The sequence below is a fragment of the Phycodurus eques genome, chromosome 5, assembly GCF_024500275.1.
Source record: "Phycodurus eques isolate BA_2022a chromosome 5, UOR_Pequ_1.1, whole genome shotgun sequence".
Taxonomy (NCBI): Eukaryota; Metazoa; Chordata; class Actinopteri; order Syngnathiformes; family Syngnathidae; genus Phycodurus; species Phycodurus eques.
The window spans coordinates 10,668,674-10,681,525 of record NC_084529.1 but is presented as its reverse complement, the minus strand read 5'-3'; the positions used below and the strand labels follow the sequence as shown (position 1 = coordinate 10,681,525).

Genomic DNA, 12,852 nt, shown 5'->3' with positions numbered 1-12,852 from the left:
TCCCCAGCCACGCCTGTGTGGAGTTTGCATGTTCTCCCCGTGCCTGCGTGGGTTTTGTCCGGGCACTCCGGTTTCCTCCCACATCCCCAAAACATGCACGATCAGTTAATTGACGACTCTGAAATTGCCCGTAGGTGTGAGTGGTTGTTTGTTTGTATGTGCCCTGGGATTGGCTGGCAACCAGTTCAGGGTGTACCCCGCCTCCTACCCGTTATTAGCTGGGATAGGCTCCAGCACGCTCGCGACCCTAGTGAGGAGAAGCGGCTCAGAAAATGGATGGATGTATATATATATATATATCATTCATTCATTTTAGTTTCCTCATCATTAATTCCTAATAAATATTGCACAACTAAACTAAGAAAACAATGTAAAATAACTTTTACTGGACAAGTAATCAATAATTACCAAGTAATCTCGATATGTGAATTGATTACTGTAAAATTCTTATGCATATCATGCAGGCTCATTTATAAATTTGTATTATCTCAACAACTTATTATAAAAGTGCTGTGAGAGGGGAAAAAAATCAAATGAAAAATTAACAAATTAATGAAAAGTACCACTTACTGTAGCTCTCATTTGTGTGTAAATTGAGATGCAAATGGTGTCTTCTTCTTAACTAATGTCATTAGTTGGTGACAGGAGATGGATGCCTTCAGCTTTTCTGACTCAATCATACACAACCTATCATAGCACCTCATGTCTTCCAGGAGGCAGACCCGAAGAACCTGACAGGCTACAAGCAGAGCATCATGAGCCTGTCTGATGGAGGAAAGCTCTACCGCGGCGAGCTTGAAATCGTCCTCTGCAGGGAGCCAATTCAATGATCCTTTCTTGTTGTGTATCCTAATTATGTCTGCTCTCCCTGCCCTGCTCTCCCAGTAAAACACTACCTTCCTACTTTCTGGTAACAAAACACCAGGTGCATGTGCCGGACCTCACATCTTCTCCAAAAGCTCTTTCTTCTGAGAGAATGACAAGTACAACATTGGCATAAAATAGCTCTTACCCAGTAAACCCTTGTTTTCTGCAACCTGACCTCTCAACCCGAAGGTGATCTTTTGTGAAACATCTAGCAAGCCCTCCTATTTCACATGATGTCCTTTGATGCCATATGATTTGACATTCAATGTTTGTTTTTGGCTGATACTGTAAAATGAAAATCGCAATAAAACCTCTTAACATGAATACATTTTTGATTATTTTCATCTAGACAGACATTTGCTTCGTTTATTGCATAGTTCATAGTCAGTGGGTGTCTATACCTTCTTTTCTTTGTCCTATTTTTTTAGGAGATTTGCAGGAGATTCAACCTTCTTTGTTCAAAATTGTAATGCACAAAAATAAAAGAACAAAACATGCCCACTAGTGACACAATGGAGCTGTGGTTAAGTTTCCAGGAGCAGTTGGGCAATTTAGATGCATAGATATATGGGGTGTGTTTCAGCCTTCTGCATAATACACAAAATATTTTTTAATTATACATCAATTTCTTAATAATAGTTGCTTCCTGTCAAAATCAATGGGTAAAATTAAATCTAGGTGACATTAATAACAGTTTTTTGTTTTTTTTTTTAAATCAAGGGCAGCCTTCATAAGCGCATACAATATAAACAAAGATTAGCCACAGAAAAAGAGGTGCCTTAGCTGAGTTGATCATCTTTAGATAATTGGCTGTTGCATCAAATGTCTAGTAAAACCTCTGTAATTGAGTTGGCATGCTTTTAAAGTCTAAATTATCCATCAGGCATACGGCCTCCCATCTCGCAGTGGAGCTGAGGCAAACCCACATCAATAAATTAAAACCATTTAACTCTTTAGGTGACATACAGATGCACAAGAAAAATGTACATCGCTGGAAATAGGGCACAGATGGTGTGAATTATTTATTTGTCAATGACAAACCACCACCAAAAAAAAAAAAACCCAAAAAAAACACCGGTGTTCTTGGTCGCCTCAAGATTGTCTTGGTTTTAATAGAAGCGACAGCATTCATGACATTGGAGATTTTACAGGTAAACTTATCCAAAAGTTCATCAACTGTCTCAGCATTCACAGTTTGTGGCACAGCAATGGTCTCCATAAACTTAGTGGCAGTACTCTCATTTATGTACCTTTTCTTAATAGACATAGTGGTTGTCTAAACTTTTGGAAAAAAAATGGTCAGAAATAGCCATATCATTAATGTCAATTGATAGAATTTCAACAACCTTAGAGATGACCAGCTCTAAGATGTGACCTTGAGTGTGGATTGGACTCTTAATATGTTGAGAGAGGTCAAAAGTGTCTAGTACAGCAGAGAGTTCTTTCAATTTTTTTTCCATGTTATTGTCAACATGAATGTTAAAGTCTCCCGTTATGACAAAATAGTTGTAGTCAGTACAAATAACTGACAGCAGTTCTGAAAAGTCCTCCATACATTTTCTATTGTATCTTGGAGGCCTATAAATTATTAAAACAATAACTTTGGGTCACCTTTAACTAAAAAACAGAGATATTCAAAAGAGCTAAAATCACCCAGTATAATTTCTTTACACTGAAATAATGAAAAAAAAAAAAATAATAGTAATACCACCGCCTTTTTTCCCTATTCGACACTTGTTCATATAATTAAAATCTGCTGGTGTTGCCTCATTTTAAATGGTATTACAGCTACTTTCTGTTAACCACGTTTCATTTAGTAACAGTATGTCCAGATCATAGGTTGTAATTATGTCATTAATCAGCATTGATTTATTACCCAGTGACCTGATATTGAATAGAGCTAGTCTCCTAGAGATAACTGGAGACAATAGTTTGATAGATTCACATGTTATCCTCACTAAGTTTGTAGTTCTAGTTTTTGTGCCATATTTATTTTACCAACTTTCTGTCCCTTGTAATTACAGGGATCAAAAATGCCTGATCCCCATAGGGGTCTGACTTATTCTGGAAAAGTAGTGAGGAGAAGCGGCTAGTGAGGAGAAGCGGCTCAGAAAATTTATGGATGGATGGATGGATGGGTTCTTCATGGGTGTAGGAGGGGCCCTTTGCATCTTAGTGTATGGTGGTTTCAGGCGAGGGGGGATGGGAGGAAGAGCTTGGCGTGGTGTGCATTAAATTCCAACAACAGTCCTCATCCTGTCTGCCACACCTAGCAGAGAATTTAGGCTAGTAGAGAGTGTGTTTTGCGTTGGGCTTTGCTCCAATGGGGCAGGGAGGGATGTGGGAGAAGGTGCTGGCTCATCTTATTTGTCATTCGTTCCGCCGATTGTTTGGATGACACTGATGAATCCGTCTGCGCCTCGTGTCACCTTATCTCCTGATTGTTTGGGAACAACTGCATCTTTTTGTCTTACAACTGTGTCACCAAGGCCAGTGTTTTCTTTTTGGGCCGCTGAATGACGTACACAGTAAAAAATGTCGGCAGCCAGTAACTTAACCCCTTGTCTATTTAGACAGAAACGGTCTGCCTTGTAAAGATGTCTGCGCTCCCAAAAAATGCAGAAATTGTCAATGAAACTAACGGTTAGTGCAGTACACACTACTTTGAGCCACTTATTTAATTGACTGAGCCTAGAGAAACTTCCATCCATCCATTTTCTGAGCCGCTTCTCCTCACGAGGGTCGCGGGCGTACTGGAGCCTATCCCAGCTGTCATCGGACAGGAGGCAGGGTACACTCTGAACTGGTTGCCAGCCAATCGCAGGGCACATAGAAACAAACAACCATTTGCACTCACAGTCATGCCTACGGGCAATTTAGAGTCTCCAATTAATGCATGTTTTTGGGATGTGGGAGGAAACCGGATTGCCCGGAGAAAACCCACGCAGGCACGGGGAGAACATGCAAACTCCACACAGGCAGGGCCGGGGATTGAACCCGGGTCCTCAGAACTGTGAGGCTGACGCTCTAACCAGTTGTCCACCGTGCCCCTAGAGAAACTTTCATCTCCAAATTGTACAAGTAATAAAAACACACACTAATAAAAACCTCAGCATCCAAAAATTGCACTTTTGTTAGGAGATCAATGAAATCTCGCTTCAGTACCTCTGATTGCTGCTTGAGAACATCCAGGGCCCCTGTGTGTATGATACATTTCACAGTTGGGTGCTGATTAGTGATCTCCAGGATTTGTTTTAGCGATATCAGACACCATGTCATTGGTAAAACACAGTATTTTGGTGTTCTTCTCACTGCAAAAACATTTCACATCCTTGACAGCTCCTTCACCAACTATTAACATTTGGGGGGCCAGTTTTTTCTTGTATGATTTAGTTTTATACCTTTCAGGGGTGGTGGGGGGTGAGCATTCTTGGCCAGGGTCTTGTAAAAGTGGCTCAAATCTATTTGTAAGTCTGATGTCAATGTTTTGCATTGACTCGCGTCCTTTTTTCTTGCCCTTCGCTGTAGTGACCGTCCACGGACCCTCACTCAGGATTGAAGCAGCCCGCAATGCAGGCTAGCCGGATTCCTCTGTAATCTGCTGGTGTTGTGTCCTCCTTTTTAGATGTTGTCCCATATCTTTGGGCTTTGCTCCCAGTAAATTCCAGGGAGAACGGCTGGATGGTCCATTACCGTTTCCACAGTCCACATCTGTCCTCTTTGTTGAGATAAATGGCTGTCTGTTAGCACTTCTGCTCACCATTTTGAAACATCAGTAGAGTGGTTTTCTTCCCCGACTGTCCATTAACATCCACATACACTTCAAGACGGTGGATTTTCGTTTCCAGGGTTGATATCCTCTGCAGCAGTCCGTCATAGTCCTCAGTGGAAAAGGGAGGCATCTTGATTGCTGGTCTTGTTGCTAATCGCAGGCTTGTGCTAATGAGCAGGCCACACTCATGTAATGGTGAGAGGGTATCAGAAAATATTGGAATATAGCAACAACTGACTGTATCTACCAAAAATGGTCCCACAGGTTTAAATATATCCAGGAGTTGTTGCTTCTAATTATTTTTTGAAGAAAAACAAGCTTATCAGCAAGAAAAAATGTAAACAGAAGTGAAGCAAGCAGAGCGAGCAAAAAAGCGTCTGCACTGTACGAGAGCGAGAGAGCGAACAGGTAAACTTTCTCCCAGTCATCAAAGGTAACCCTAATGACCACGGGACCATCTTCACCACTCTCAAAGAGTGCATGCGGCTCTCAAGGGACAGAGTCATCATTGTGACCTTCAATCTCCCCATCTGGCTCAAGGCTGTGGATATCACAAAGCAGGCATCTACCCATCATTTCAAGGTTGGGTGGGTTTCTACCTACTTCAATCCAACCTCGGGACCTTGGTTGATACCATGGATGATTCTGCACCGCTTGAGTTGATCCAGCTTATCTATCCAGGAAGAACGATTGCCAACCACATCCTGAATGGAGGATGTTATTACAAGGCAATACGCGCTCACCTCCTTATGATGCTGCCTTCTGGCAATATGTCATGAAACATGTCTTCACTGAGGAGGAACCTGATGAAATGAGGACCTTTGTGGAGAAAGTAGTTGATGGGGAAATAGGAGTCAGACATACAGTTCCAATAGTTGCAGTCTCTGAAAAGATTTTCAGAGAAAAGATGCAGTAATCAGGGCTGGTATCACAAATTTCCACCATGTGTATTATGCACCAGGTACCACTTATGGAGAAATGCCATACAACATGTTCTCACGAAAGGCAGTGGCTGCCCTGATCAAACCAGGAACTTGACCTCTAACAGAGGGTGCAGCAAATGGGGTTGATACTGTAAGAAGAATTGTGTCAAGTGAATCTCAGTATGTGGAAGTTTTAAAGGCATTACATTCTAGAAAGGTATCAATGATAATGTAGAGTCAGGATAAGACTAAGACATAGAGCCCTGAGACATCTGACTTTGTGGAGCAGTATTGTTTTTAGCATTCCATCCATCCGTCCATCCATTTTCAGTCACCTATCCCAGTCACAGGGACAGCAGGCCAAGAAGAGAACCGCTCTCCCGAGCAACACTTTTTCCGGCTACGCCTGGAGCATTTAAGATGTTGAAATAAATGAATAAAGCTACTATTAAATTAACTTCTAAAAAGTGTGTGGACTCATTTTCCCACTAAGGAGTGGTTTTAGTGCAAAACATGTTTGCAATTGATTTTATTTATTCATTCTTGCTTGTGCGCGTGTATTATTAGACTCCATCTTAGACTTCTGCAAAGGGCGCCCCTTGCGCCAATCAAACGGGATCACCAATGTCATTGGACTCCAATTCACAAATCAAATGACACAAGGCAGTCACGTGACCATGTACGTAGCCTTCGTGAACTAATCAAAATTATTCATTTTTCACCAATCAGAAAACACAAGGCAGTCACATGACCGCGCACATAGCCTTCGCGAGGCTATGTGCCAATTTTGAGGGGGGGGGGGGCAGCTGCGCGACTGTTTATTTTACAGACTCCAAAAAACAACAGCTTTTGTCATGCAGCTCTTAAATTGTGACTGTCGAAACGTTGATATTTCAGCCCACTTCTAACTTGAGAAAACCCCTTGCGGTAAGTTGCAGATGTTCCTATTGGTCTTTTGGCAGTGGATATGGCATAATTAGTACTATCCCTATGGTGTCGCACACGCACACACAATCAATAAGTCTGTTCAGCAAACATCTTCTCCATGAAGTTATTTTAGCGAATAAAGCAAATAATGTTTCTGTAGGGCCCAAGTTATGTGTTGTTGGTTTTTGGGCAATTAAAATTTTAAATGGTGGCAAGTGTGTGTCGACTCCCATATATTACTTTTTTATTTTATTTGATGTTCATTCTCTGATTTAAAAAAAAATCAGGTTACTCACAAATTACTCTTTACTTGAGTAGTTTTTTCATTGAGTACTTTCTTACTCCAGTAAATATTTGGATGACCCTGCTTTACTTTTACTTGAGTCATATAATTCTAAAGTAACAGTACTCTTACTTGAGTACAACATTTGGCTACTCTACCCACCTCTGCTAAGGGCAGAGGTAAAGATTTTCAGTTTTTCACCAAGAAGGTTCCAGGTAGCCCAACTTTCAGCAGCTCTCATGGATTTTCCCACAAGTTTAATTGAAATCGCTTAAGATGTGTAACTGGACAACTTTTGGAACACATTGGTGAAGAAATTTATTGGTAAGGAGTTTATTCAAGGCGGCACGGTGGCCGACTGGTTAGAGCGTCAGCCTCACAATTCTGAGGACCCGGGTTCAATCCCCAGCCCCAACTGTGTGGAGTTTGCATGTTCTCCCTGTGGGTTTTCACCGGGCACTCCGGTTTCCTCCCACATCCCAAAAACATGCTTTAATTGGAGACTCTAAATTGCCCGTAGGTGTGACTGTGAGTGTGGATGGTTGTTTGTTTGTATGTGCCCTGCAATTGGCTAGGAACAAGTTCAGGGTGTACCCCGCCTCCTGCCCGATGACAGCTGGGATAGGCTCCAGCACGCCCGTGACCCTAGAGAGGATAAGCAGCTCAGAAAATGGACAGCACTGCATTGGTGCCTGTTCCAAATAATGCCGAGTTTTACATAAATAGTAGTGATGGGCAAGGCAGTTCTTTTGAGTGTACTGAATCATTCGAATCAGTTCATTAAAAAGATTTGTTCAAAAGATTCGTTCACCGAATCGTTCAGTTCTTTTTCACAAAACCATTCAAGTGCTTCGTCATTCATTTAATGATTCATCCCTGAGGTTCACGTTCACTCAACACATTCACCAAAGGACTATGCGTTGAGAGACAGAGGGAATTATATGTATGTATATGCATTTATGATTAATCTACATTTCTTTTAAATATGGCGGCACGGTGGGCGACTGGTTAGAGCGTCGACCTCACAGTTCTGAAGACGGGGGTTCAATCCCCGGCCCCGCCTGTGTGGAGTTTGAATGTTCTCCCGTGCCTGCGTGGGGTTTCTCTGAGCACTCCGGTTTCCTCCCACATCCCAAAAACATGCATTAATTGGAGACTCTAAATTGCCCGTAGGTGTGAATGTGAGTGCGGATGGTTGTTTGTTTGTATGTTCCCTGAGATTGGCTGCCAACCAGTTCAGGGTGTACCCCGCCTCCTGCCCGATGACAGCTGGGATAGGCTCCAGCAGGCCCGCGACCCTAGTGAGGAGAAGCAAAGATCAGATTTGGATGGGACCTCTTTTGTTGGAGACTTGGGGTGCTGTTGTTGTGATACCAAAAGGATTATTTTTATTCCTTCTTTAAAAATCAGTGTGCATTTATATCCACGTATTATTTTGAGGCTTTTATTTTGAATTTGGCTTTCGTCGCTAGTTGGCGGCTTGTTAATGCGTAATGCGTAGTATACACAAAATTAGGGGCGGCTGGCTTGACTTCTTCTTTTCGAGTGGAGGCTGGCTTGACCACAGTTGGTTTTCGGGGTGTTCACTGCTGTGCAGGACGCCCGACGCGACGCATGTGTGTCTGTGGTTTACTTTAAGATAATGATACTTTAAGATAAAGATAAATGTTTCTATTGTTAAAAACCCTGTCAGTGATGTCAGTGATTTGTTTCTAACAACATTAATGGCCCGTATTTTGGCTATTTAGACCTCCATAGAGTGACTCTCTCACCTGGACTTGGTATAACACTGTCAATTTCATTAAAAAAACAAACAAACAAAAAACACCTGATTTTGTCATACGAGTGTCCAGAAAAGGCCCCTCTTACAGGCTCTACTTCTGTTTGACCCAGTTTTGTATCCTCTTTGTCCATATTTGGCTAAGACTGCCCCTTTTCCTCTGATTGCATCTATGTAGAAGACCCACTTGTGAGAGAGCACGTGTTTGTTATGTTTACAGCGCTGGCTCGGGAGCGGAAAGGGAAGGCGGAGATCTTCACTAGTGACGTAGATAAGCTCGAGAAATTCAAACCTGATTTTAGGACTCTCGGCACAATAAGGTCTGGAACTCAGGAATGCGTGGATGATTTTAATTCATATTTCACATGTGTACCATCGAGGCAAGATTATGTCACAAACAAATGAATAAATAAATAAAGTCGGCGCTCCCCCACTATATCAGTACTGAGCGCCTTCATTCCATCGATTGCTACGTAGCGCAATTACTACTTAGTAATACTTACTTAGTAAGTTACTTAGTAATAATCATTTTTCCCATTTCTACCACTACAGCATGCAGTTACCTTGCTAGCCGGGTGTCGTCAGTGGTAGAGCTAGGAATTTTTCTCTAGGGTGGCCAGCTGGTGGCAGAAAATTACTGGGGTTGCCACGAAATTCAATCGTCAACGGAGGAGCCAATTGAAGTTTGACTGGAAATTTTTGCTTTGAATATTCTTGACACACGTCACGGGGGGCCATCTGCGTGGCCAGCGGGGAGGCCACGCAGATGGCCATCCCCTGGATCCACCCCTGGGTATCATCCAATAAGTCACCGCCTTACTAATTTTTTTGTCACACGCCAGGGAAGGTTAACTGTTTATTAAACACAGCGGCACACGTAGTTAAGTCTGTGGCTCACATTACAGACATTTGAGCCCATATTTTACCACTCATATTTGAGTGACAACTGAAGTTCAGCAGGCCACCGCATTCAGCAGACAGTACGGTATTGTGTACAAACACAGTAACATTTGCACCCCCACTTGACCTTCAGTTCTTCATAAATAATGTGATCCAAGCCGATCTGGTTTTGTGTGAATCCCATCAACGTGAATGGCTTGCATCTTCTGGTGATGTATCTTCGTAACTTCTCCAGCGTAAAATGGATTTCTTGCACCTCTACACAGCTTCAAATTGTTTTAAACACCCATCCATTTTCTGTACCGCTTATCCTCACTAGGGTCTTGGGCGTGCTGGAGCCTATCCTAGCTATCTTCGGCCGAGAGGCGGGGTACACCCTTAACTGGTTGCCAGGCAATCACAGGGCACATATAAACAAACAACCATTCGCACTCAGATTCACACCTGCGTGCAATTTAGAGTCTTCAATCAACCTACAAGGCATGTTTTTTTTTATATGTGGGAGAAAAACCCATGCAGGCACAGGGAGAACATGCAAACTCCACACAGGTGGGGGCGGGATTTGAACCCTAGTCCTCAGAACTGTGAGGTAAATGTGCTAACCAGTCATCCACCGTGCCGCCTGAAGTCATTTAATTGCAATAAGTTAGCATCCATTATTTCTGTCATGTAATGGTTTGACCTGACTGATTAGAATACATGACCTGACTAGAGAATACTTTTGAAAATACTCAGTATACAGTACACAAGAATATACAGTAAATGAACAAGTCATTTAAATAGACACATTGCTTCATCTTGTGATCGGATCGGTGATCGGTTATGGTTTTTTTAAACTTGCTGATCAGTGATCGGTGATCGGCCCCAAATATCCTGATCGTGTAAACCGTATTATTTATTTATTATAAATTATTCTTATTTATATTTATTTATAAATTATTATTCTTTATTAAGTCTCTTTTCTAAATACCTCATTGTCAAACTGGGAGCCACAGTCTGTGATTACACAGTCAGGCTGCCTATACTTGCCAAATTGTGATTTGCACTAGAGAACTGTTTTTTCTGCCATGAGGACTGTAAGCTGTTCTATTTCCCACAAATCTGAGTATATTGAACTACTATTACCAGAAAGTCTTTGCCTGCCCGTTTGTATAGGGCCATGCTGAGGATTTGCCATGGTTGTGTGGGTGGGTGTGACAACATTGTTTCCTGTTGCTGTTTGTGTGCATATTCATTGCAAGCTGAACACTGGCTACCAAATTCTTTCATCCCATCTTGCTTGTTGGCCCAGTATGTCTCTTTTGCCTCTCTTTAGCATGCATCACCCCCTATGTGGCTTACATGAATGTGTTTTAGCATCTCTCCTTGCAATAATCTTGATATAATCACTCTCTACAGGAGGCGGGATACTCCATGTCATGTTTCTCAATAAGATGCTGGCATTGAAATAGGAGTTTCAGAGATTCAGAGAGACAGTAACCCATCCCATTAAAAAATAATACTAAAAAATAAAACAATACATTCATAAATGACATGCTTTTCTCCCAGATGTAATAAGTAATGAGAGCATCCAGAAGTGTGTTGAAGAGGTGGGACAGCTGGTGTAAGAGGAAGGTCTAAACTGCCTCATAAACAATGTAGCTATCAACGTGGAGGGTGACATTCACACTGTTTCTGCTGAGATGATGATTAAGAACTACCACACCAATGCTGTGGCTCCTCTGATGATGACTAAGGTAAATATTTAACCATGGATTACACAACCTATAGTTGAGTGAGGATCTTCTAAATGTTTTAGAACGTGAGAATTTTTAATGTGTAGTGTCACATTCGTGTGCAATGAGAAATTATTGCAGGTGCTGTGGGATATTATTATCAAATGTCACTTAATTGGTCAGAAAATTATTTATCTAACAAAATGCACCTTTGTTCCGCTATGTACGTACGTCAGTGATGTATAGTGACAGGCGTAATTAAATGATGAACTTGATGGCAGAAGGTACAATTAAGTTGTGTAACTATCCACCTGTTGCCATTCATACAAAAGAATACGTCATGGCTTGCTGTGAGTATATCTGGTGTACGTTTAACTTAATAGCAATGGTGGTCCTAGGGGGGTCAGTTCCCCCTTAACACTGTGCTTCGACCACCCTTCCATAAAATTACTACGCAGTACTGCAGTAAGACAGCAACATCAGCATCACATGCACACTAACTACATACTTGCTGCACAAGAAAAGGAGCAAGGAGTCACAACACAGAGCACAACCTACACTTACGGTACAGCACAACAAAAACGAAAAGCAACAGGTGAGTGAAAACTAATTATTATGGGTAAACACAAGAACGCCTAACATTATGATTGATACGTAATTACTGCATGTACAACATGCCGGGAAGTCTCCGTCTCTCGGTACCATTGTAAGTACTGTAAATATTAAAATTGTGATATTGCACCGACACAAAAGGCGTAATTAATGCATGTCACTTTAAATCAATATTCTAGCAGAATTCTTTAGTGCATTTTGTTTAAAACCCCAGCACTGAGTTCCCATCCACCTGGCAAGAGGCAATCAGAACCAAGAAACAATTGCAATGAACTAAAAAGAAAATACTTCTGGTCAAAAATTGTTAGCCAACTTCATAAATTATGATATCAGCCTGTCAGACCAGACAGGCGTTAATGTCAGCTTTAATTGATTGGATGCTTCTACCTAACATTACCACAACACAAAACAATGCAAGCCTACAGCAGTAGCTTTTTATAATACATGTTATTCATGTAGACCTTCAGTGTTGCGGAAATGTTGTGTATTGCTCTCCACTGCTCATTGTTACTTTTCAAAATATCTGTCTAGCTTCAGCTAATTTGCAGTCTAGTCAAGCTTGAGAATACAATGAAAGAATGTACTGAATACACTTAAAAAGTAAAAAAAAAATACGATTAACTAATATGATTAATAAATACTGTACCATGAATCAATAAATTTAGACCGCGTGTGAATGTGCTTGTGTGTGGGGATGCGTGTTGATGCGCTTGAGTGTGTGTGTGCGTGTGTGTGTGTTAAAACTCTACCTCTCTGACAACACCCCTGGCCCCAGCTAGCCCCCCCACCCCCCCCCCCCCCCCCCCGTGAGTAAAAATGGTCTTGAACTGCCACTGCTTAACAGGCCAAGATGAAATTGAGACAAGATCATCATTAGTTCAGTATACAGTACAATACTTTTACAATACTTTTTGTAACATTTTTGTGCAAGACTCTTATGCACCAACATTGATGTACTGTACATATGTTATGTAGTCCCTAACGCAGTACGCACCTGCCTGATTTTTTTTTTTCTTCTAGCAAGGCTGTGATAGAACTCCCTGAACTCCTTTCATCCAAGCTTCTCCAGCTCA

The 12,852-nt window shown here is 41.7% G+C and overlaps 1 protein-coding gene across 2 annotated transcripts in view; it reads left to right on the top strand.

Annotated features, from left to right (window-relative positions):
• The window catches only part of calb2a (calbindin 2a), a 59,762-nt gene extending 58,578 nt beyond the window's left edge, over window positions 1-1,184 (top strand). For both annotated transcript variants that reach the window (XM_061676661.1, XM_061676662.1), the window contains exon 11: window positions 714-1,184. In XM_061676661.1, coding sequence (XP_061532645.1) covers window positions 714-830 — 117 coding nt within the window. In that variant the 3' untranslated portion in view covers window positions 831-1,184. The remainder of the gene's footprint in view (window positions 1-713) is intronic.
• The last annotated feature ends 11,668 nt before the right edge of the window (window positions 1,185-12,852 follow it).